Here is a 25,244-nt window from a genome sequence, read left to right on the forward strand (position 1 = left end):
GAAGTGGATTGGGCACATCACCAACTGTTTGTCTCTTCAATAGGTATTGTACAAAAAGCTGCCCTATATATCATGGACACTAATGCTGTATGTGGGGTAAAATGAACCAAATGCTTTAAGGGACAAAGTGTCAGAGAGGAACATTTGTGATCAGATGTACTTTTTTTTTTTTTTTTTTTTAAGAGTTTTGCTTTGCAGTTTGATTTAAAAGATTTTTCCAATTACAAAAAGACTGAGATGCCAAATGTCATGGGATAGCAGTGGAAAGTTGAACATGGTGTGTTCTTTTGAGGGATATTAGAAATGCACAAACCTGTAGGTGTTTTCCAGCAAGTTGTACAGGAAATCATAGTGTTGCATGTTTGGGGAATTTATCATATAAGGCATTACTATTTCAAGACAGAAGACAGTAAAAGCCTGTTACTGTATAAGTGGGATATTACTAAATTAAAGATATGTTTTCTTTTAGTGTAAGCAAGTGTCCTTGTCACTTCAATATACAGTTTTTAAATAAAAAGTACAGGGCCTGAGGCAAAAGTTGGGGACCCTTTTGTGGTCTGAATATGGTCAGTAACACCTCCTTTTGTGCTTAGCTACATTATTGAGCTACCTATTCTAAGTATGTGTAACTTATATGCCTATAGTTTTAACCTGTACATTTAGTTTGAATTTTGTATGTAGTTTAATTTTGTCTATAGTCGTAAACTTACATCGCTTGTGTGTTTAGTAGAGGATTAGTAAAGTAAAAATTATCGATTGCATGTTTGCTGTGCACATGACAATTTTAAATATTAAATCAAATGAACCCAAAAGCCACATTGTGGCTAATTAGTCACAGACTCTAAAAGATGTGGAAAGTTCCTTATGGCATTTTTCCTTTAAATTGCCCTGTCCAATGAAAAAACAAGTATCTTATTTTTTGTGAACACAAAAACAGTTATATACAGCTGTGTCAAAATTTATAGATGAATTGACCAATAGAAATTCTCTCAAAAAATTACCTAAAGTAAACTTTTTTTTTTACAATTACTTCCCTTAAAGTAAATTAGGGTTTATGGGAGATAAATCATCTATAAATTCGCTGAAAAATTGCTGTTTTGGCGATACTGACCTTATTTACAAACTGTATGAGATCTGAGTAAGTTTTTATTAAGATAAAAATAAGCCCCTTTTATTTTTTTTCCTCTACAAATCTGTTCCAGCCATTTTAACAATTTAAATGCTTTAATTACACGTTTTATGTTCTATATAACTAGTTCTGACCTGATTTCTACAACAAAATGTTAAAATCTAATTATATAAAATTGTTGTAATTTATGTTACATCTGGTATTTAACCCTAAAATAAATACAGTCATGTTCCCACAATAAAAAAAAAAACATGAATTAGTTGCTCACTAAATTGATCTGATTCAGTTTTAAGTTTGGCATCATCCGTTTAGAAATGGATATGGGCTCTTATGGGTAAAATCAAATTCTAAAAAAAAAATGAGGAACTGTTGGTAGATGTTCATTTCTGCAGGTTGTTCTCCTCTTCCTCCAGTTTCCTCCGTATATGTTGTATCACTAGAAGAAAAGAAACATCATTTCCATCAAGTCCTAACTTTAAAAATGTTTTAATTCAATGGTAAAGGTGTTGCAAATCTTAATGCAAACTGATTTTACTTACTGTCCACACTTGATGCAACTGAGACAACTGTATTATCCACATTTGATGCTTGATTCTGGTGAAATATCGATGATATATCAGTGATGCACATGGGAGCATCAGCCTGGTCCAGTTGTCCAATCCTCTGTGTGATGCGATCACTGAGGTTGAAGTAATCCTTCCTCAAGTCTTTCATTTCATCCAATAGGAGTGTCCTCTCTCGCTCCAGCAGCCTTACAGCCTCCCTCATCCTCTGGCCTTCACGGTAACTAGCTGTCTCAGCCCTGGCCTTTTCCTTCTGAAGGCGTTCCAGCTCTTCTTTAAGCAGCTGCTTGTCTTTTTTGAGTTTGGACACAACTTCTTTTAAGGCTTCACGTTCCATTCTTACACCTTCGAACTGTTTCATGCAGGCCTTCTTTTCTTCTTGGAGATGAAGGTTCTCCACTTTGTGTTTGTTGTGAATTAGGTTGAATTCCTTCTTCATGGCTTCCAGTTCTTGATAAATTGATTCTTTTTGGAGTTTGCTCTCATCCAGCTCTGCGTACAGCTTTTTAACCACGTTTTTACATTCTTGAAAATCGCCCACAGCCTTGTCTTTTTCCAAATCTTTGGATTGAACCTCGTCTTTGAGCTTCTTGTTCTCTTCCTGAGTCTTAGATAGCTCCTCTCTAAGGTTCAGATACTCAGATCTGATAGCTGATGCCTCCCCCTTAACTCGTTGCACAATGCTAACATGCTTCTTGTGTTCCTCTTCCATGGTCTGCAATTTCCTCCGACAATCTGACAGCTCTTTTACTGCAGCATCCCGCTGTTGCTCCAGAAAATCCTGGCTGCTTAAAAGTTCTTCAGCCATCTGTTGCACCTTCTTTACACTTTTCTGAGCACTCTGTTTCTTAGCACGTTCCTCAAGAAGCTGCTGCTTGATAGCATTGGCTCGTTTTTTGAGCCGCTCATACTTTTCCAGCAGTGCTTTGAGTTGCTTAACAAAGCTTTCATTGTTGTCTTTAGCTTCGCACAGTTTCTCCCTCATATCCTCACAAGCATTGTTGAGTTTCTTGGCGAGCTCAGCATTTTTCAGCTCTTCACATTTCAGCTTTTGAACAATTATCCGGGCCTCCACTTCCTTCGCTTTTGACATCTTTTTGGCATCTTTCAGTTCTTGCTGTGCTATCAGTAGTAGCTGCACAATCTGTCGATTCTCCAGATCTTTCTGCTTTAGCTTCTCTTTCAAAGCTTCCAAAAAGTCAAGCTGCTTTGATTTAAACGGCAGACTCCCATCACTTCGATCCCTGTCCTTTTCCTTTGATTTACTAGTCAAAGTGGCCTGTGATGAAGGTTTCTGAGCTACTTTGACTACAGCGCTCTTAACATTTGAATGAATGCAGCGACTACCATTGTGTGGGAGATGGAAGAAGGTCTTACTAGGATTAAGGTCAATCTTACTAGGATTTCTGTCAGGACTTGGCTTGGTCTCCACACATGGAGTCCACATTCCAGCTTCGTCTTTCTTCAGTTCCATTCTGGATAAAACACTTCGCAGCATTTCAATTGTTTCTTTATCTAAATAATGAGACGCATTTGTGCCAGTTTCAGGAACAGCCTGAGATTCCTTCGCGATTTTAGCAAACTGCTGGTCTGTTTGTTCATGCTGAGTGTCATCGCAGGTAAACTCTTGACCCTTAACACAGGAGGCCAGTATTTTAGAGAGGAACTCGCTCGATCGTAACTTAATTTCACCAGAGAAGGCTCCTTGTTGTTGAAAGTTGGAGATTAAACTTCGGGAAATTACTTCTTTAAAGTCCATTTGTCCAAACTGGCCATTATCAAAGGTGTTCTTTACAGATGACTTCTCCACTGTTTGCTCCATAAGGTGCTAAGGAGGACCTTTCAAACAAACATGAAAGAAATGTTAGAAAATAAACTAATATGCATTAAACTGTTAAAACCTTCAGGTTCAGTTTAATCTCAGAATTTAATTCCTTAAATATTCTGATAAGAAGTTGTTCTCAGACAATTTTACTTAAGGTAAAATACAATACAAAAAAAATACAAAAAATCACAACTCAATAGAGGCATCTTAAAAACTCTTAAAACTTAGTGTGATTATATAATGTCACTGTCTAATGAAAAAACATAAAATCTTCTTAATTTACAATGAAAGTCAATGTAAGTAGTTTATTTCAGGTCATTTTGAAATTTATTTTTTGGTCCATTCATCAAGGAAATTTGATGCAGTGTAAGAAAATGTTGTGTTCAAATCATTAAATCAGTGGAGATTATTTGAATATTCCTAGTAGTCATGTTAACAGCATATAACAGATTCTTAGAAGGGAGTAAGGTCTACAAATCTGATTAGGAAATCTGATAGAGTACTGGATTTTAGCTCTATAATAAAAATTGTCAGTGCATTTATGCTCTTAATCATAGTATTCTTGGATTACTCAGCCTGCGTATATGTGAAAACAGGCTGTTTGTACCAAAAATAAGCGAGATGGTAACAAAATTTCAAACCTATGATACAACTTAAGGAATTAAACAAGCTTTATCTTCTAGCTGATGCATATTCATAATAGGAGCTTGATTATTGACTGGTGGCAAAAAAAAAAATCACAAAATTGCCTGACTCATGTAAACTCAGTTTCCCCAATACCTGATTATACAAGTTCATGAAAACAAAGCAATCAGATTACTTAGAAACTCTGACGTTCTGCAGTAATCAGATGGTCTGTCTAAATAGTTAAATAAAATAACATCTTTGCATCCGTCTTAATATTAAAACACATTTCACATAGTTACCTGCTTACATCAAACTGAACATAAACACAGTCCAATAAATTATATAATAAAGCATAGCTAAGTTTAGTATATTTTTCTTTCCACCCCTCCTTACCTTATCTGTCTTGTTCAAGTTCCTGCAGCCCGAACAACACTAACGGCACACTGCTGCACAACTCAAACCCCATTGTTCAAAGTGTTTTATGATGTCAGTCACCATAGAGACATGACCATAGCTGAACACCCCTTAAGAGCTTAAAAAGGATACTGCATGCAGCAGTTCTGCCTCTGGGCTTTACTAAGCAGCACCAACTGCTGCAAATCTCAGTACCACACACCACCAAAGTAAAATAATCAGCACATTTAGGTCAAGTTTAACCACTAAAACATGTTTTGCATATTTTGAAATCAAAATACCAAAAAATGTCTACTTCAAAACAATAAAATCATACGACTAAGAAAAACAAATGGGACAATCAGTATGACTGTACTGTTTTGAAGCGGCGCAGTACACAGGGTCAAGGTGTAATGCTAAGGTTTTTAAGGACACAGATAAGGGCCTACACTCTATGACCTGAATACAATGTGCCAGAAAAACTGGAGCAGGTCATTTCTCACAAGGTTTTTTTTTTTGGTAATGTTGGTATTGCCAACATTTCTCAATGTTGGCAATAGTTGGATAAAGGTTTTTAGAAGGACCCTTAAAAGCACCATAAAAGGTTCCTCAGTCTACATTTTCAAATTGAAGAACCTCTAAGGGGGCTTTTACATCTACCTTGTTTGGTTAAAAACAAAAGCACTTTTCTAGATGGTCTGAACTTTCAGAACAATTAAAGGAAGTTGAGGCAGGCTGTACTCAGCCTTAAAACAAACGAGAGAGAAAAAAAAAAAAAAAAAAAAAAAAAAAGAGCCAGTGTTGTGCTGAAAATGGACCCCTTGGTGTGCATGAATTTTACACAGCCATCTGGATGCAAATGCTGGATTACACTGATGTTTTTCTGTATCTACTGTAACTGTATATAAAAAACATGTGCTAGTGAGAGGAGGTCAATTTTTTTTATCAAAACACCTAGAAAAGCAACTCGCTAAATTGTAAACATTCTTCAAAATCAATTGAAGTGTAAAGTATATTGAGATACTTCCAAAGTAGGTGATAACAGAAGAAAGGAAAGTTATTAAATCCGCTCACTAATCTGCAATGTGAAACTAAATCTAACCGGACCAGATTTACACAATGTACCAAACAAGAACGTAGGAGCAGGCACTAATAATAATAAACCAATGAAGCATTACCAGAATCTTGCTTGGTTATCATTCAGTCAAATGATATTCAGTCCAATCAATCGTCATTTAAATATATTTAATTGAAAAAATAAATTACAGGACATCCTTAAAAGGCAGACAAAGGCAAATTGACAGGTTCAGGCAAATTTCAGCCAAGTACAGCAACTGAACAACAGTTGCTGAATATACAGTACAGACTAATCAAATTACCCAACTGGGATCTATCCCCCACTAAAATCCATGATTTAGAAATATAATAGAATATAAAATTATATCTATACATTCATATACATGCTTGTGATACAGTCTATTCTGTACAGAGAGAGGCTGACTTATAGAGTTTTTGGATGGATTTTAAATTGTCTTAACCGTAGTGCATCTACCGAAAATAAAAACCTTTTGAATGTCAGTTTTGAACACTAACAATAAAAACATACAACCAGGTTTGATGTGGCAAAGGTTGCACTGTTCTTAAGCTCTTAAAACAAACAAATAAAAACAAAACAAAACAATTAACTTACTTCATTGAGAATAACACTAGGACTCTAAATAGATGTAAAGAATAGAAATCCAGAAATTAAGAAGTTTAAAATAAGTAGAAATTGATGCAACCGTTGCCTGGAAAACCTCCTAGCACAAGACAGATATCTTACAACTGACATGCATGTAAAACTTAAAATTCTATTTAAAAATCACAAATGTGTGTGTACATACATAAGTGCTTTCCTGCATTATAGTGAATGAGATTCACTCAGTCACTCAAGCTTCATGATTGGCAGGGCATGGACTGTAAACTTTGGCTTTAATTTTTGAATCTAAGGGGAATAAAATTCACAAATAAAATTGGGCACAAACACTACACACATTAAAACAGGAGGGACGCGAGATGCGATAAGGTGTCAGGTCCTCTTTAACTTTGTAGCTTGTGTCACTTGTTCAGTCAGACTGGCTCTTATTGAGTTAACTACAGTTTGGCGAATATTTTCCTCCATGTATTGCTCGGTCATTGGCTTCAGCACCTGGAGAAAATTAAAGATTGAGAGAACAGAAGGGAGGAGCAGAATGATAGACAATTAGTGGTGTATTTTTTTGCCACAGATTACAATAAAAGCATGAAACAACCCATAGCTGTTATTTTTTCTATAACATCAGCTACATTTCAGAACTGTACAAGTAGATGATGGAAATCAAGTACTTGGACTTCAGACCACTGTGACTGCTGTTAGTCTGATTTTTATTTTCATATTTTTCACCAAATCCTAATTCATTTTCTTAAAGTTGGGAAAAAAAACCCCCCAGAAAAACAAACAAACACCTGAACTCGATTAGTCGCTTCTCACGCCTACATTCAAATGTTCCTTGCCTCCAAATCCTGGCTATAAGTCACGTACTCTTACATTTCCTCTAAAAGTGTGTGATTTATAGCTATGCTATTGTGAACGCAAGGAATGTGGGCATATCTTCCTGCAAGCACCCAAACAGTGTAAAATTGTATTTACTAGATAACCATCTGGTATATACAGCTCTGGGCAAAAAAAAAAAAAAAGGAGACCACTTAAAAATGGAGTTTTTTTTTTATCTTACCAAATTAAAAACCTCTAGAATATAAATCAAGAGGAAGAAGAATTAAAAGGAAAGACTGGTGGAGTAGAACATGCCAAGATGCACGAAAACCGTGATTAAAACCAGGGTTATTCCACCAAATATTGATTTCTAAACTCTTAAAACTTTGCAGCTCTGCACCTTTTTTTGTTATTTCAGCCATTTCTCATTTTCTGCAAATAAATGCTCTAAATGACAATATGTTCATTTGGAATTTGGGAGAAATGCTGTCTGTAGTTTATAGAATAAAACAACAATGTTCATTTTACCCAAATATAAACCTATTCAGAGCAAAATTACAGACACTGATTCAGAAACTGAAGTGGTCTCTTAATGTTTTCTAGAGGTGTACATTTTGCAAAACACATCTAAAACTTTCCAATGTGCAGCATTAACACACAAAAGTGAGTCATCAGAAAGCACAACTCACCTGCTCCCACAAGGCTTCTGCTGTGAGGTCTATAGCCACACCCACTTCTCGATATTCCCCAGAGTATCTGACGTATGCCCAAATACACAAGGACATCAGCGATATGCCCATCACAAGGTTGGCCAGAGCCGCGATTACTGACAAGCCAATGAAGCCCGTTATTGTGGAGACGATGTAGGTGGCGAACATGACGGCGAACAGTGTGGCGGGAGTTCTTGCTGCATAGAAAATGTTCTTGCTTTCATTGTGTTTAGTGAAATTTGCAAAAACTTCATCAAGCTCGGTCTCCAGCTGTTCCTGGTAGCGCTGGCTAAACTCCAGTCCTCCCATTTTCTTAACAGCACGGAACTGCTGGACAGAGGTTTGCTTCAGGTCCTCATGATAGCGCTGGAGGTCTATTGGTGCAATGTATGGTTTGTCTCCACCACATACCTGAAGTAAGAAAATAAACAAACAAATACAAAAAATAAAATAAATCCCTGTTATGTCATTTTCATTGACAGACCTCGTCCAAGAAAAAGAATTAGGTTGCAGAGAGAGATTCTTTTTGAGTTATTCAGGTCAAATTAAAACTTTCTATTTTAGTGCAAAGGCCTGAAGTTATTTTCAGCTATGTAGGTTACCTCGTCACGTCACACCAGCTATATTAATAGAGGACTCATGTCCCACACCTTCTCTGGTCCACTTTCAAAAATGTGAAAAATTTACTTTTAGGCTGAGTAATGCATGATTTGGTGGGTTGTGGTGGGTTATTATTATTATTATTATTATTATTATCAGATTATTATTCCTATAATGAAGTCAACATGCTTTCTGTGCATGAATCATTAGGCATCTTCTACATTCCTACCTGCTCCATTCCACGACTGTATGTGTCTTTTGCTCCAGCCACAGCTGTAAGGTTGTTGGCTTCAGCTGTTGCCTATGGGACAGAGGTACAGCATTAAAACGCAGTCTTCAGTCTCCACTCTGTGACCATTTTGTCTGTGTTTGTACACACTCTCTGAAGCATTACAACATTTAAACTGGACATATTACTTTTTTTTATGTAAAGGGAAATCAATATTTAGGTGAACGTGAAAATTATAGAACATCTGAAATACAAAAACGTACCTGCAACATCGACTTGGGATGAGGGAGCTCTTCACCTTGGTAGATTTTGATGTATGCCTGAAAACAAGGCATGTATTAGATGTTCAATTTCAGTATTTTTACACCATGAAGATTTAAACGCATTTCAAAATCCAGCAAAGTATTACATAAGAGGTGTGAACACAAAATGTAAATGCAGACCTTGAAATACTCCAGTAGATCTCTACAAGTGACCTTGGCACCATTGATCTCCTTCTCCACCAGGTTCTCAGGGGCTAGCAGTAGTGGAACCAGATTCTGTAGCTCCTTCGTGAACTCATCATCAATATCTGTTGAAAGCACCCCGATTAGAACACAATTGTTTGTATGAGTGTTTGTGTGTGTGTCTCTATGTGCGCCTGACAAGGAGAATATTCTAACCTCTTAATCTGCCATCAAAGTAGGGGTTAGTTGCAACCTTCAGCCCTGGGTGAGGCAACAGAAAGCAGCCTATGTTGGAGAAACAAGCGTGGATGTGCTTCCTCACATTCTGCAACTCCTCGTGCTGGTTCTGCTTCACCTAAACATGCAACAGGAACAAGCATTTTTATACAGTTCAACACCCAAAAAAAGTTTTAACCTTAAAACAGAACTGTGTTCACCATCTTCTAATATTATGCATGTACTTCTGCTTATTATAAAGCCATGCTTTGTCCTTTGAGACAATGGTCTAAAAAATTCACAATAGTGGAAAACAATTCAAACATTTAACTAGCAATACATAACAACCTACCTACCTACCTTAATAAATAAAAAAAAATAAAAAAAAAAATAATAAAAAAATGGCGGTGAATCTGAAGTATGCAAAAGATCCATTTATCAAGTTACCTGAAGTCTCCTTTCCAGAAATCTATTTCCTCCAGCAAGTCCATAATCGTGCTCATAAGGATAGCACCAATCCCTGATCAGAAACAGCAGTCTCTAAAGAAAAGAAAGAGAAGGGAAAATTTCAGCTCTCAAATCCACTTTTATATATTAAAAATATATCTAAATACAACAATTCCTCTGTTAAATAAGTAATGAAACTTCTAATGCACAGGTGATGAATCTGTTTATTACCTGAAATGGTTTTTCATAGATTTGCTCCATTGCTAGACGGCCATATTCTGTAAAAAGCTACAAAGAAGAAATAGCATTAGATTGATTTTTTTTTTTTTTTTTAATGCAACAATGTACAGAGGTACAACATGTACCTGCAGATGCTGCAGATCATCTTCCTGAATGTTCTGTGAAAGATTATAAACCTAGAACAAACAAAAGAAGCATATGGCAAATTAGAAAACACACCCCCCTGTGAGGCTGCACTGTAATCTTCAACTGCCAATCAAATGCACACCTGTACTGAGCTGGTCATAGTGCTGAGGGCAAAAACTGTAGCACAGTCTTTGATGGTGGACTGACTGTCAAAGGCTCCCTGAGTGTCAACCAAAAGAACAGCCACCTGAGGACAAAAACTGCTATTAAAACCAGTGCATTTAAGGACACGGTAAGGAGGATTAACATAGCTACTTCAATAACAAATTCTTTACCTTACTGCCGTCTCCCTTCTCCACCACAAATACTTCACTCCAGGCTTGGATTCCTGTTGTCTCACGCTCACAGCCGCCCCTCCAGGAGAAACCTGTTAGTGGCTCATCCTCCCCTCCCATCCATGACTCAGAAGACTACAGAGGATGGCAAGAATGAGACACATGCAGAGCATGCTTGCGACTGCTTTTCTGTGTGAGAACATTAACTGGCCAAGCTGGTATCACACTTGAGAGAAACGATCACAACATGTCAGAGAAGATGAAGAGTAAATTGTTTGCATGCTTATGACTATGGGGACATGGGTGGAACATGTAGGAGCATGTAAGCCAAACCTGATGATTGTGCATGTAGCGCAGCATGAAATCCAGCAGAAAGGATTTGCCCTTGCGAAAAGCTCCAGCAACAGAAACCACGACCACGTTAAGATCCCTGACATGCTCTTGCATCAGAATCTTCTCTAAAGCAGAAGCATCCAACTCAAACATGTGGTCCTCCTGATTGGCCAAAACAATCTGTATGGGTCGAGCCCCCTCAGCGACTGGCTCCTCCTCCTCTGGTTCAAACTCTTCCTCCACAGCACATGGGGGCAACCCGTTTGTGTCAGGGCTCAACTCTCCCGCTGGTCTCGACTCATGAACTGAACGATTCAGTGGAACTTCCTCCACTCCTCTCATACCTGTGTAAACACAGAACATGGACAAGAGTCTGTTCACATGCCCACAGTCTAACCCACCAGGTTAAACCTAACACCACAGTATATTTAGAACAGGATAACTTAAAGAAGCAGCAGCTATTTTCATAACCATACAGCCCTTCACTTGACTACAGATGACTTTCAGGGAATAAAAGCACCTGTTGAGGCTTGAAGGACATTTACCCTAGGTTAAGGTGGTGACATCATGCAGATGGCACTTCTAAATCTTTCAAGGAACAGTCCCATTAAAGCTAATCATGTTTGTACTGATTAAAATCAAACAAATAACATGTCATGTTAGAAGGAATAGCATTTTCCACATACTAAAGTATAATAAATGCATCTTAACATGTAAATATTAAAGATAAACTCTGATATACTAATGTACGCCAACTCCACAGACAGCCATGGGTTACTACGATTTTGTCCTTTCACTTTTACAGCTCTTCACACACGGCTCATTTTCTATTCCAGGCACACGGATCCTGGTGTTAACCCCTGCACTTTACCCATGAGCTGCGATAAGCCCGGATTCCGTCAGCAGTGCAGCTACATTAGGCTATTTTCCCTTTCCATCTTCTCGTATGGACACAAAACAAACAGCATATCCATTCTGCACTTGTCTCTTCAGGCATTAGGCCAAGTGACCTCAGTCAGCAGAGTTCACTCGAGCTGCGCAAGGACACGGGACAGGAGCCAGTTAACTTAACCCATTAATATTCCTCAACTTTTTTTTTCACAGCTTAAATGTTCTCTGAACTTGCCTGAAAACAAGTATAAAGACATTTAGACTTGGATGTAGAACCTTACATTGAGCAACATATAAAAACTTTTATATACACAGGCCGTTCTAAAAAAAATTTACTCATCACTCAACTCAGTTATCATTAAACTATTTAAACCATTTAACAATACAAAGCTGACAGTAACAGTCATTTTCCAACTTTGAGAATTAATCAATATTACAAGCACAAATCTGGCAAATGATTAGTGTACTGCTGATGCATCCTCAACATTTTTTACAAAACAGGGAAAGAAGAAATAACACAATGCACTGCCTTTAACAAAATCAGAGAAAGTGAAATCACTGGGTGTAGGCGTTTGCAAATTATATGCAGCTTAAAGAGTGTTGACCAGATGGGGATACACAAAATACATATTGTATTTACTGAAATTACATATTTTACATAAAAATACATTTAGTACAACTGACTTTTTAAAATGTTGAGTGGGGACAATCATCCTAGCTAATTGGGGAAAAAAATGGGAGAAAAAAAAAATATTGAGAACGAGCACAAACAAAAATAATTACATTAACGTACACATTTTTATGTAGTAAATAAAAAAATAAAAAAAGTATTTGGTCTCCACAATCCCCTTAACTAAACCTAGCTAAGATGCGTGATTTGAAGTGATTTGGGATGAGCTGAAGCTTCAGTGTGAAAGAAAAGCAGCAACTATTGTTCAGCACCTCCAGGAACTCCTTCAAGAAAACTATTCCAGGTGATTCTACCTCAAATCTGCTGAGAAAATAACAAAAGTGCACAAATTTGGCATCAAAGCTAAATGTGGCTACTTACAAGAATCTAAAGTACAAAACATTCTGGTTTGTTTAACACTTTTTGTTAAAATAATTTGCCTGTGTACCTGTAATTTTGCAGCAAACAAATTAGACATGGAACCTCACTAAATCTAGACATACTGGAAGAAAAGAAATTCTGCATTTTAATCATATAACATCAAACACTACCGTAACAACATGTGCACAACTGAATAAGGAGGAAATACTGTTTTAACCCAAAACAAAGTCAACGTTATTTAACAGAACATTATCTAATGAAATCAAAACCAACTGACACAAAGTCAGGTCAGTAAGGGTGGTACAGCCTGACCAAATCTACACAAACAACCACACACACACACACACACACACAGACACACACACAGACACACACACAGACACACACACAGACACACACACAGACACACACACAGACACACACACAGACACACACACAGACACACACACAGACACACACACACTTCAGTTACTTAGTAGGTTAACCTAGTTGGCTATGCTCACATCACACATTTGCACAATTTGAGCCAGTTATGAAACCATCTTAAGACAAAATCTGTTTAGAAAACGTGTCATAAGTGCTTTACTATGAAGCCCATTCATGCCACCTAAAAAAATTCAACACTTGTTTTTCTTATTATTAAGTAAACTGCCATCTTATTGTTTTGAGATAGAGTGTTAGTTTTAGGAAATAATAAAAAAATAACGACATGGTATCTTAATATAATTAGATAGTGTATCAAAATAATGCCTTCCTATCTCAAAATAATGAGACAGTATCTCAAAACAGTGTGTCTCACTATCTAAAAGTAATGACTTACAATCTCAAAATAATGAGATAGTTTAATTAATAATAAAACATATGCTGGATTTTGTAGGTGGCGGGAATGGGCTTCCATACTTTACTCCTTGCCTCATTGGCACAGAAAGCGCATTTTGTCAGACAGTGTTTCGAAAATGCTAAAAGAGCAGCACAGGCGAGACTTCAGCACACAACTCACAAGTTTGCCTAGACTGCAAAACACTAGCCAGCCAAGAATAGCCAGCTAGCTAACCTAACTCAAAATAAACAGGCCAGCAGCCGGCTCTGCTCTCCTAACCGCGAGCACTCGGACTAGAGCTAACCTAACCAAGCTAGCGTTATTTTCCCCGCTCACACACAGAGAGTCCGTTATCTAAACAGCTGCAGTAAATAAACAGGTAGACCCGATCCAGCCGGGCTTTCCCTCCGACAAACTTCCTTTTGAGGCGAAGACACAAAACACCGGGGGGTGAAGGAGACAACAGCTGCGCAAAGTTAGTCGCAGAAGGTTAAGTAGAGTTCCCGGACCCGGAGAGTTCTGAGATACAGTTAGAGCGCTGAAGCTGAGCTCGGAGACCCGGAGACAGACAGACATGAGGAGACGGAGTGAAAACTTTATCACACAACTATTCACACACTTTCAGCCCCAGTGCTACACTCCACTAAACTCACGCAGAGACACGGACACGGCGCTCAAACACACCGGAGATACTCCCCCCACTGCCAGCTCTTCCCGTTTTCTTCTTACCTTCCTCAGAGTTGTGACTTGTATGATTAGTCTGGGAGAAGTTCCGACTCCTCGGTCCGCCGCGCTCCGCCATGTTGTTCGGTTAAAGTATCCAGCGCTCAGTCTTCACTTTATCAGAGCGGTGGAGCAGCCGAGGGGCGGACCGCAGGGTCTTAGTGCCCGCCCCTCCACCAACTGTCATTCTGTACCTCTGTACTTCTCAGAAAGCCCCCAAAACACACACACTCTCTTAACTGCATTAGCAACAAAAAGCGGTGTCCACTATAAAGTATATGAAGGAGTCAAATTTGCCGCTTGATGAATCACAATTGCCAAATAGTAAGTCATAATTATGAGACATTATACCACAGTTAGTTCCGACCCTGCAATGTGATTGGCTGAGAGGCATTTTATGAGTGACATTATTAGCCGGTAATGCACTGTAACCGAAGCTCTCCATGTATTACTTCGCCACATACAGGTAACCTCGCAACGATGCAGCTCTTACAAACCAAATATAAACCAAATGCGATGCTATATCTATATAGAAATGCCATGTCTCCAATAGGCAGCACAGGGCAGTCCTATTGACTGTATATAAGTATGGATAGGACGTCCCCATTCACTCTCATTATGGCGTTTTAAAGCCAAAATAGAGGCAATAGAGGCTTGCGCAGTAGAGACAAATTGGAGCCAGAACTGGCGCGGCAGAGATGGGAGGCCAAGCCGTGTGATTGCCCAAACCCTTCACCTCCCCCGCAATTACTATTTGCGTATCACTGTCATTTTCACCAATTAGCACCAAGTTACTTGACTTAGCTAACCTGAGTTGGTTATCCTAGTTAACTAGTTTGCTAGCGGTACGTATATGCTAGGTTAAAAAACTAATCTAGGGAGAAAAGCAAAGTATGAATACTAATGAATTGATGGAGGGAAATCATCAACGTACCGAAAAAACTGCAGAGAATGTTTCCCTGAGGCTGTGTTACAACAGTTAACTGCTGAACAAGCCATTGATTTACTTCAGAAATGTAAATTTTAACAGTAAAATCAGAATGTCAGAAAGATCTGACTGTGAGCTTCGCGACTGAGCCACAGTGGCGGTGCGCGTTCACGCTCTCAGGCGACCTGTCAATCAACTTGCCGTCAGCTGCCAATCACCACATCGCCACACCCATTTAAATATCACATAATAACTCCTATAAAACGTATTAACTGTAAAAAAAAAAAAACACACACAAAAAAAACACTGAAAGTTATTAACACAGGAGGGGGGCTTCCATAATGTTCAGAACCCAACTTTAAAAAAAATCCTGGATGTGTAATTTTAGATTAAAAATCCGTCATCTCCCGTTCAGGTGAATGGAAATAGGCGGGATTAAAAGTTGTACTGGAGCCAGCCACCAGAGGGCGTAAGAGACGTAGGGGCTTCACTTTTCAACCACTGTCGTGCTGTCCATACTTATATACAGTCTATGTGCGGTCCACACAAATAAGCCCAGCGATAAAAAAACGGGATTATTACACACATTATCAGCCACTAATATCAGGTAAAGAGTTGTTATTATTAAAATAAAAACTTAAGTGTATATAGTCTCCAGGTAATATAGGGTATTTTAAGATGAATGTAAGGCGTACTCTAGTAATTCCGCAGGTCTTGCTGCTGGGGGCCACCGAAGTAAACAAAACTTTAATTCTTAAAAAAACATTTTCTTTCAGTCAAACGAGCACTGGACTTTAATCTACACAGATTTCTCTCCTAAAAATCATTTATTTGGGTGAGTAAAGTGCTTCTGTTTATTTTCAGTACGCTTAGATTTGCACAATTTTGACTGAAATGTGCAGAGCTTACAGTGCAGCTATGGAACTATTTTACCATAGTTATTATAACATACAATAACATAGTGTTTATAATCGAACCGATTGCATTTTCTCGTTCTGTTTAACTCAAAATCTTTCAATAAACAGTGATAATGGAACTGTGGTATAATCGCAATAATACACTCGAGATTCATGCTATAACGTGTCATTATCAGCATCACAGCAGTGCCAATATGACACGTTACAGCATGAATCTTGAGTGTATTATTGCTTAATTAAATCATAATTACGAGATTGTATGTCATATTTATGAGATACTTAGTCATAATTATGAGATATTAAGTTATAATTACGAGATGATAAATCACAATTACAAAATGATAAGTCAAATTTATGAGATACTAAGTCATAATTACGAGCTAGTATATCACAATTACAAGATACTTAGTCATAATTATGAGACATTAAGTCATAATTATGAGATAGTAATTCATAATTATGAGATGGTAAGTCATAATTAGGAGATGCTGGCTACAATTCAATCAGATTTAAATATTCTACTACCTTGTTCTACATTTCATAGTATAATTTCGAATACTTTGTTTAACGTGAGATGTCTGAGGAGCACTGGATCTGTGAGTGGGCTCCATCCTGTACTTTTAGGATTACTTCTACCATTACCTGACCTCATTACTGTTCTTGTGGCGGAGGCTTACAAATCCTCAAAAAATGTCCAACATTTACTGTACAGATGTCCCAGGTGAGTGGGCTGTTTCAGTAAAAAAGGGGGAAATTATGTTTTACATATTACCAACTTACAAATTGCACAATATACCGATTCAGTGCCATCACAATTTGTTCATGCGTAATAACTACACATCAGGGTGTGCAATGTCAATTTACATCCAACACAGCATGATCATCATTTATTTTGCTGCATAATACAACAGGAAATTTCAGACTGGTCTCATTTTTTAGTGCAACTATCAGGCCCAGATTATACAGAATGTGACCAATATCATTTACTTTACACCAATTGTGGATACACAGCTTGCATAGTTCATATCATGACATTAAGTATCATTATATTCTGGTGACTACTGGTTAAACCATATAAGTACTTGTTTGTATTGCAATGTATATTGCAGAAAAAATATATTTTGCAATGCCAGTGTGCAGCTATTAGTAATATTAATGCAGTCAATCAAAAAAAAAATATTACAATCTAAATGTAATGTAGACCTAAGAATATAATTTAAATGATGGTACAATATGACTATAAATAAATAGTTATAAAACATATTTAGCTTAATGGAAATTGTGTGTTTTTAATAAAAGAGGTTTTGAGTAGAGAACTTTCAGCCTGGTGCAGTAAGAGACTGAAAACTAACTCAGAAATAGGTTAGATGCTAAAAGAAGAATCCTCAGAGACACTGCAATCTGGGCCTGTGCTTTTGAGAGGTCTGCTTCTCACATCCACGCACTGTACATTAGAAAACCATTAGAAAAACACATATAAACACTTTTCTTCTTTTATCAGTCTGTCTGAAACATGATTATTAGGGCTATAAACATGACATTAAATATAAACTATTATTATTATTATCATTATGCATTAGTAATGTTAATGAATAATGTATTTTTTTGTGATCATGACATAGATTTGAATGCTAAATGCTAAAATAATGTCTGTATTTAAAGATCATCTGAATTCAGCCCTAGATGTTGCATGTATTTTGGAATCTCATTAAAGCAGAATAAATAGATACATTTTATAAGATATATAGATAAACTCATAAAAACAACTATTTCCATGTGACTCTTATCAGATAAGTTTAATGATTTATTTTGCATAGCTGGATAGAGATTGAAAGTTAAGGCAGTAATAATATAAAAAACTCATGATAACCCTTTGCACAGAAAAGAGATATGCATCTCTCTCGCTCTCTCTCTTTCTCTATCTAGGAAATAACTCTCACTTTATCTTCTGTGTAATACTTAGTTTAATGGTGTGCACATGCCTCATTCAAAGTCCACCCTCCCCTTAACATTTTTTTGTGTTCTGTCACTTGCACTGTGATTTCAGTGTGAAAACTATGTGCATTGCACGACTAGCTGGATGTGGCTGGTAGCAACATTAAGAAATTTATGTTTTAAAGCGTTAGACATATAACTTAATGCAAATGAGAAGCAAGTTTCGCTAGGCGGTAGCCAATCATCATCACGCGGACCACACCAACCACAGGCTGAACTACAGAGTGAGAAAACGAGAAGCTGATTACAGCGTTTTCAGGGTTCTCTGTGCTTTTTATTAAATCTCCCTGTTTGATTACAGAGATGGAGGACCAGCTGGTCCTAAGCTGGATATTTTAGCAGGGTTCACCGGGCTATAGAAGAATGTATTTTAATAAACTTGCTTGAGTGGTGGAGAAAGTATGGAAGCCCATTTCCGCCACCTGAAGAAAAAAAAAACGTCCTCAACTAAGTCATAATTATGAAATAGAAAAGTCATAATTATGGGATAGTAAGTCATAATTATGAGATAGTAAGTCATAATTATGAGATAGTAAGTCATAATTATGAGATGAAAAAGTCATAATTATGAGATAGTAAGTCATATTTATGAGATAAAAAGTCATCTCATAATTATGACTTTCTATCTCATAATTATGACTTTCTATCTCATAATTATGACTTAGTATCTCATAATTATGACTTTTTATCTCATAAATATGACTTACTATCTCATAATTATGACTTACTATCTCATAATTATGACTTACTATCCCATAATTATGACTTTTCTATCTCATAATTATGACTTAGTTGAGGACATTTTTTTTTCTTCAGGTGGCGGAAATGGGCTTCCATAAGAAAGCGATTGGCATCCATGCCGCGTCGCTGCAGTGTGAAGGCGCGAGAGGCTGGTAGACAAATTGAGACTTTAGTAGGGGAAATTCAGACCTCAGCTCATTTACTCATAGTAAAAACAAAGAAGAGTATGCGCTAAAACCAGGATTAATATTGGACTGGCGTTTGACCGGTGGAGAGAGCTCCGTGATCTGAAAGTGTTTAAAAGTCAAGAACTATGTCAGTTATTTGGCTTTTGCTACTAGCTTCTAAAACGCTGTGGATTTTATTACCTGAAACATTGTGTAGCTGCCAATGTTAGCTTGCTAGATGCTAACGTTATATGTATTCGCTCTCTCCCCCACACATACACAATATGCGTGTATATGTATACAAAAAAGCGTCTGCCAAATGTAATGTAATGTAATGTAGAAGCTACAGAGCTTCCTATAATCCTGAACGTGCAATACAGCACATATTAACATTCAAATTATTGCAAACAATATAAATAACTACAGTCTAAATGGCTGTCTATTTACACTTAATGCTAGTGTTTTATTAGCGTAGTAAAGGCAACTGTTTGTTATTCTAACATGATTGCTTATCAAAGAATGCCTTCAAACTGCATTTCACCATATTTAAATTTCTAGCTGACTGTTTGTTGGATGTAATTGCACACTAAGTTACAGTGTGACAGTATGTAATCTAAAATATGCTTTACAACGTGGAATACTATTTCACGCTGCAATTTATTTACATTAACCTGCATTAAAAACCCTTTTACTCTAAACTAAAAATATCAATATGTATCGGAATTAAAAACATTTTCAACTAATATACAGTAATTACACTGACAAAACTGAGAACTGTATATAATAACTCTATTACATCCTCTGAAGACATTTCCATGCTCGGTGTAATTACCCATTCTTACCAGAGAGGGCCCTAAATCTCCCAAATCCCAAAACCTACGGACATCAGCTTTAAGAAAAATGCACATATATTTCCACAAAAGTGCATTGACCATATGCAATACCTACCATTTAAATTTAGATATCATTATCAATGTGGACTCAAAAGGTCATCAGAGTCTTGCAGTGCATTTGTTTTTTTACATAACGGGCTTCCATACTTTTAGCAATTTTTCCTGATGATTTCAGACTGGGTTAAAGTTACAGCATTTTAAGATCAGGAAAGCTTATGGAAGTTTATGTATATTAACTAAGGCTATTCAATGGTTTAGCCACTTAACTTAAACGTCAGGTAAACGTGTATAAAAGATGGTAAAGTGTGTTAAAAGTGGTTTGAGGTAACAGCTGGTGTGTGTGGAGATTATGTGAAGTTCTTGTCTAAATAAACCAAACCGCTTCAGTTTTCTGCTCAGTGTGTGGCTGGGCGCGTGATGATGACGGGACTTTGTCACATGTTCAGAGTCCGATGTGTACAGAAGTCTGAACTCTGTAGAGGGAAATAGCTGGAGTAACTGCAGTGCGGTAGATATAGGTTAGCTGGGTTAGCTCAGTGTGCGGGTACAGTAAGAGGATCTGAGGAGGAGGAGGAGATGTGTGAGGTGAAGAGAGAGGCAGTGAGTGTGGGGTCTGAGCAGCGCTGTGTGGAGAGATGGACGCTCTGCTCTAAGAGTCTGAGTGTAGAGATCCTCTCTATAGGAGCGGTTATAACCTCCATAAACACACCTGACCGGAGTGGACACAGCGCGGATATAGTGCTGGGCTTCGCTGAGCTAGAGAGTAAGTTTCCTTTGCAGTCTGAAGTCTAATCCTCTGCAGAGGAGTCAGCTAATGAAATAGTTCTGAAACCAGTACTTTTACACTCTTACTACAGTAAGACTTCTGATTTTAACTTATTTTAAACCCTATATATCTACTTCTATCTGAGGAAATCATGGCAACCCCTTTGCAAACTCTGATCCTCTGTTATGATTTTTTTTTATATTTCTGGCATGTCTGCGCTGAGGTACGGAACCCCTAAGGTACCATCATGTTAAAAAAATAATGCGTGTAAAAATACTTATAATCTCATTCCCACGTCTTAAAGTCGTGGCCACGCATTTTCTTTTAACATAACTTAACTTAGGGCCTTCATACCTGAGGTGTTTAGTGTGTGTTTTTTAATGCTGCCCCCCTCCCTCAAAAATATTATTAAATCACAAAATATTATTTGGTGCTAAATTTGAAAATAAATAATAAATAATTTTTGATATAGTAAAGACTAAATAGGTTTCATTGATTTTCCAATTATCCAACGTTTTCCCAGGAACAAAAAAAATATTTTATTCAGTTTTGTGATTTTTTAATTTTTGCCTTTTGTAACAAAGGTTAGGTGGTATAATCCAGCCTACTTTTCTTACAAGAAGAAAAAAATTAAATGAGAAAATCAAATAAAAATCTTTTTTCTTCTTCTTCCTTTATCCTGTAATTCAGATTCACTATGCCTAGTGGACACATTAGATAATGTACTAAAAATGTTCTGGTACCAATTAAAAGTAAAAAATGTACTGTACATTAGAAGCCAAACAACCCGTATGAGCAAGCTGGCTGACCAGTGTGACCAGAAAGAGCAAGCATCCACCAAGGATGATCAGCAAGTATTGGTCAACTAACATGACAAAAATGAAATGCATAGTCTTTGTTTTCACCTTAATGACCAGATTCTCAACTACCTGCAAAGACAATCTTAGACCAAATGAAACCAGCTATCAGCAAAATGTGGTCTTAAACTGGACTTTTACAGGGAGCATATAAGTATTATTAGGGGTATACAAGTGCAAACTTGCTCCTAAAACATGAAAACAGACTGTAGAATGAATGAAACACTGATGATTAATGAAATTGAACTACATGCATATCTATGAATTCACAGGTTATCTCACCAATCCACGCTACTTTGGTGCTGTAGTGGGACGAGTTGCTAACCGGATAGCCAAAGGCCAGTTTGAGATTGACGGAAAGGTTTATAAACTGGCCATCAATAATGGACCCAATGCTCTGCATGGTGGCCTCAGGGGCTTTGATAAGGTCAGTAAAAGTTTTTTTTGTTATTCATTGTTCATCTGTTAAAGCATTCATACATGGTTTGTGTGAAAATAAGTTGACTGTTATAATGAACAAAATAAATAAAAAAATCTTAGTAAATATCTTCATGTTTGTTAAGGCTGTTTGGACCTGTGAGGCTGTGGACAACGGGGTCAAACTGAGCCACTCTAGCCCTGATGGAGATGAGGGATATCCTGGCAACCTGAAGGTTTCTGTGACCTATACACTGAATGAAAACACATTGAGTGTGTTGTACTGTGCCCAGACTGACAAAACCACACCAGTCAACCTCACCAACCACTCTTACTTCAACCTGGCTGGACAGGTGAGACTGAACACTCACAAAAATGAAATGCAGCACTAATGAATACAGTTATCTCTGTATTCTCTGTTTGCAGAATACTGGAAGAGCATTAGAGATGACACAGCAGTTTTAGGATTTTTAAAAAATAGAATGTTGACCACACAATGTCTAGTGAGTATAGTGCAGTTTGATCCACTGTCCTGCAATATAGTACATTTCTATTTAATTACAGACTGTACTTTATGAAGAGACATAAACGTATTATCTGCAGAATTGCAACATTCTTATAGTGTCACAGAGATTGCCCCATAACTTGATTTTTCATGTTTTCTTCATAGTTTACTTTAATATTACAGTATTGAAAACAACAACTATATGGTTTGCACAGATGGTGTGCGACACTGTTTCTATCCTATGGTTCTTAGTGGTGCTACACTAGTAGACGATCTAATTTAAATATAATATAGCTATTTCTTTTGATTTTTTTTGGTGTATATTTTTGAACTGACCATAAACTAGAACAGTATTTATGAAATGAAATCAATAATTTCTAATAGCCCATCTAAAAGCCATCAAGAGCCAGAAATAAAAAATCTTAGTCATGCTTCTCTTTCACTTTTCCTTAGGGCACACCAGATATTTATGACCATGAAGTGACTATATCAGCTGAGGCCTACCTGCCTGTCGATGACACCATGATTCCTACGGGTAGCTTATTATTATTAATTTTATTATTATAATTATAATTATTATTATTATTATTATTATTAAAATTACAATCATTTTAGAGACACTTTTAAAATGCTAAAATCAGTCAACAATCTCTCACTAAGAGGACCACTACCCAAAATTTTCCTCTGAGAGCCTTTTTATAGGGCAGCAGCCAAACACTTTTACACCCTTTTTTGGCAAGACCCAGTGTCTACTTAGACCACACTTTAGAAGAATTTGAGATGAGACATAGTTTATAAGAATCACACCTTCATCTTCACAGGAGAGATAAAACCAGTGGAGAATTCCCTTTTTGACCTCTGCAAACCTGTTCTTCTTGGATCTCGACTGAAGGAGCTTCCTGGGCCTGGGTTTGATCACAACTTTTGCCTTTGGTTTCCAGGACAGCCAAAACAAGAAAAGAAATGTGCAAGGTAAAACCCTAAGACATTTCTGGCCAAATTATATAGATTTATTAAAACTATAGATCCAACTAAGCTTCCACAAGGTTCTTAAAAGCATTTCTTCATAGATACAACACATTCTAGAGTGTGTATTATATAATAAATGTCTTTTTCTTGTGAAGAGTGGTGCATCCTGGGACAGGACGTGTTCTGGAGGTGAGCACCACCCAGCCTGGTGTTCAGTTTTATACCTCCAATTTCCTGGATGGATCATTTAAAGGGAAAGGAGGGGCGTCTTATCCTAAACACAGTGCTTTTTGTCTTGAGACCCAGAACTGGCCAAATGCTGTTAATCAGGTAAGACTTGGGCTTTGAAGGATTTGCACAAAGCTAGAAAGAGACTTCAAATATCTAAACTAATGTCTATATACTATCTTCTTCTGTCTTTCATGCAGCCCCAGTTTCCTGATGTTCTGCTGAGACCAGGAGAAGAATACAATCACACTACACACTTCACTTTCTCAGTGGTATAATGATTTAACCCCTTGGACTGTAGAGTTGAGAATTATTATTAAACAGTAGCTAAAATTAAACTTGTTTAGGAGAGGAAAAGTTTTGAGTCTACACCTGCCAATATGCCCTTACGAGTTTAAAGGTTAAAAAAAAAATTAACCACTTTCAGTACACACTAATGTGTGTATAGTGATGTGTGCCAAAACTGATCATAAAGTGTTGTCTCAAAGGATATATTTGGGACACTTACACCTGTGTTACTGGTAAATGTGTTATCTCAAGTCAGACATCTCTGTGTGAGGTCTGATAGTGGATGCCAGATGGAGGTGAAGTTTGGAAAATTTCATTTCCAAAGTTCCACAAAATCACGTGTGTAACAGGAATAGTTTATAAGCCCTATACGGGCGGGATTAGTTTCTCAGGGGTTGCTGAGGTAATTGTTTCATTTATGGGGCAATTTTATTCCTGTCCAGAACAAACATGTATCTGTTTTTCTCAAGACGTCCTCCAAAAAAATTACTGGCTGAATTACCTGCTGTTTTTTTGCTGAACTCTGTGGTCCTCTCTGAGTTTCGGCACCTCACATTTATTAAAATAGCTATTTGTCCACTGCCATGCACCGTAATTACACTTTGGGCACATGTTTCTATGGAGCTCCACGTAAACACAACAGTGAGTGGAAATAGATGAGCTACTGAACGCGAGGTCATGTGACGGAGAAAGCCAAAAAACTCACTGCTCCTCCTGTTTTTTCAATTGCAGTTTTTCACAGATGTCCCCCTGAGAAACGAATCCCTTCCGGATAGGGCTTTAGAACTCCCATCCCTTCCCACCCACAGAGGAACAGTACAGTGGATGGTAATAATCATGACTGGCGTTGGCTGGTTAAAATTGTCAGTGCAACAGGCAAGTACATCCGCATTCAATGCAGAAGGCTTACAGACATATCCCAAAGGTAGTGCAGCGTGCTTTAGCCTCCATGATACATTGCAAACATCATGGGACACAATACTAGTCCCCATCTCCTGACTTTTGGCATTTTATTCGGTATGCCAGGCTTGCCAAACGAAGGGTAATTCTTTGTCACCTACACTACAATGTGTAAAAATCAAGTACAGATGAGCATTATAAAGGGATGATTAGTTGTGTTACACAAGAACTTTGCACTTTTTCTTTTCATCTATAGCACATTCCTGTCTTACTAATAAGTAATGTCTATGAAACCAGAAAGATGCCTTATTAATGTAATTAGCAGTTACCTGTTTATCTCGGTGCACAGTTTATAAATAAAGTAAATCAGAAACACCAGCAGTACTGTCCATTTTTTTTGGCTGTTGTCGTATATTTTATTCTTGTTTGGCGTCTTCCATAAAGCAGTCCACTGAGG

The 25,244-nt window shown here is 37.4% G+C and overlaps 3 protein-coding genes across 4 annotated transcripts; 1 reads left to right on the plus strand and 2 right to left on the minus strand.

The window, feature by feature from the left end:
* Window positions 1–160: 160 nt before the first annotated feature.
* On the minus strand, window positions 161–4,674 carry si:ch211-250c4.5 (coiled-coil domain-containing protein 110). Its single transcript, XM_007240397.4, has 3 exons — window positions 4,538–4,674; window positions 1,669–3,531; window positions 161–1,565 (listed from the first exon to the last, which is right to left on the minus strand). The coding sequence occupies exons 2-3, from the start codon at window positions 3,512–3,514 to the stop codon at window positions 1,510–1,512; spliced, it is 1,902 nt and encodes a 633-aa protein (XP_007240459.3). The 5' UTR covers window positions 3,515–3,531; window positions 4,538–4,674; the 3' UTR covers window positions 161–1,509.
* Window positions 4,675–5,767: 1,093 nt separating this feature from the next.
* atl2 (atlastin GTPase 2) lies at window positions 5,768–14,348 on the minus strand. The gene is made up of 13 exons (XM_007240361.4): window positions 14,223–14,348; window positions 10,732–11,075; window positions 10,399–10,533; window positions 10,206–10,310; window positions 10,063–10,113; window positions 9,929–9,985; window positions 9,698–9,790; window positions 9,251–9,389; window positions 9,032–9,159; window positions 8,852–8,908; window positions 8,589–8,660; window positions 7,739–8,170; window positions 5,768–6,725 (listed from the first exon to the last, which is right to left on the minus strand). The coding sequence occupies exons 1-13, from the start codon at window positions 14,293–14,295 to the stop codon at window positions 6,606–6,608; spliced, it is 1,806 nt and encodes a 601-aa protein (XP_007240423.3). The 5' UTR covers window positions 14,296–14,348; the 3' UTR covers window positions 5,768–6,605.
* A 273-nt stretch (window positions 14,349–14,621) lies between these two features.
* On the plus strand, window positions 14,622–25,162 carry galm (galactose mutarotase). 2 transcript variants are annotated; one of them, XM_049481200.1, is made up of 7 exons: window positions 14,622–14,682; window positions 21,753–21,907; window positions 22,044–22,250; window positions 22,856–22,937; window positions 23,224–23,374; window positions 23,527–23,701; window positions 23,800–25,162. In XM_049481200.1, the coding sequence occupies exons 1-7, from the start codon at window positions 14,637–14,639 to the stop codon at window positions 23,875–23,877; spliced, it is 894 nt and encodes a 297-aa protein (XP_049337157.1). In that variant the 5' UTR covers window positions 14,622–14,636; the 3' UTR covers window positions 23,878–25,162. The 2 variants fall into 2 exon arrangements, with proteins under 2 accessions (XP_049337157.1, XP_007240424.2); XM_007240362.4 differs by lacking the exon at window positions 14,622–14,682 and adding an exon at window positions 20,295–20,620.
* Window positions 25,163–25,244: the final 82 nt, after the last annotated feature.

The sequence above is a fragment of the Astyanax mexicanus genome, chromosome 7 (assembly GCF_023375975.1).
Source record: "Astyanax mexicanus isolate ESR-SI-001 chromosome 7, AstMex3_surface, whole genome shotgun sequence".
Classification (NCBI taxonomy): Eukaryota; Metazoa; Chordata; class Actinopteri; order Characiformes; family Acestrorhamphidae; genus Astyanax; species Astyanax mexicanus.

Coding starts and splice junctions, on each gene's coding strand:
- si:ch211-250c4.5 (XM_007240397.4), bottom strand. CDS start 3,514: ATGGAGCAAACAGTGGAGAAGTCATCTGTAAAGAACACCTTTGATAAT. Junction 1,566..1,668: donor AGTTGCATCAAGTGTGGACA/GTAAGTAAAATC, acceptor CTTTTCTTCTAG/TGATACAACATATACGGAGG.
- galm (XM_007240362.4), top strand. CDS start 20,434: ATGTGTGAGGTGAAGAGAGAGGCAGTGAGTGTGGGGTCTGAGCAGCGC. Junction 23,375..23,526: donor CAAGAAAAGAAATGTGCAAG/GTAAAACCCTAA, acceptor TTTCTTGTGAAG/AGTGGTGCATCCTGGGACAG. Junction 23,702..23,799: donor GGCCAAATGCTGTTAATCAG/GTAAGACTTGGG, acceptor TCTTTCATGCAG/CCCCAGTTTCCTGATGTTCT.
- atl2 (XM_007240361.4), bottom strand. CDS start 14,295: ATGGCGGAGCGCGGCGGACCGAGGAGTCGGAACTTCTCCCAGACTAAT. Junction 9,986..10,062: donor ATGATCTGCAGCATCTGCAG/GTACATGTTGTA, acceptor TCTTCTTTGTAG/CTTTTTACAGAATATGGCCG. Junction 9,160..9,250: donor CTTTGATGGCAGATTAAGAG/GTTAGAATATTC, acceptor TGCTTTCAACAG/ATATTGATGATGAGTTCACG.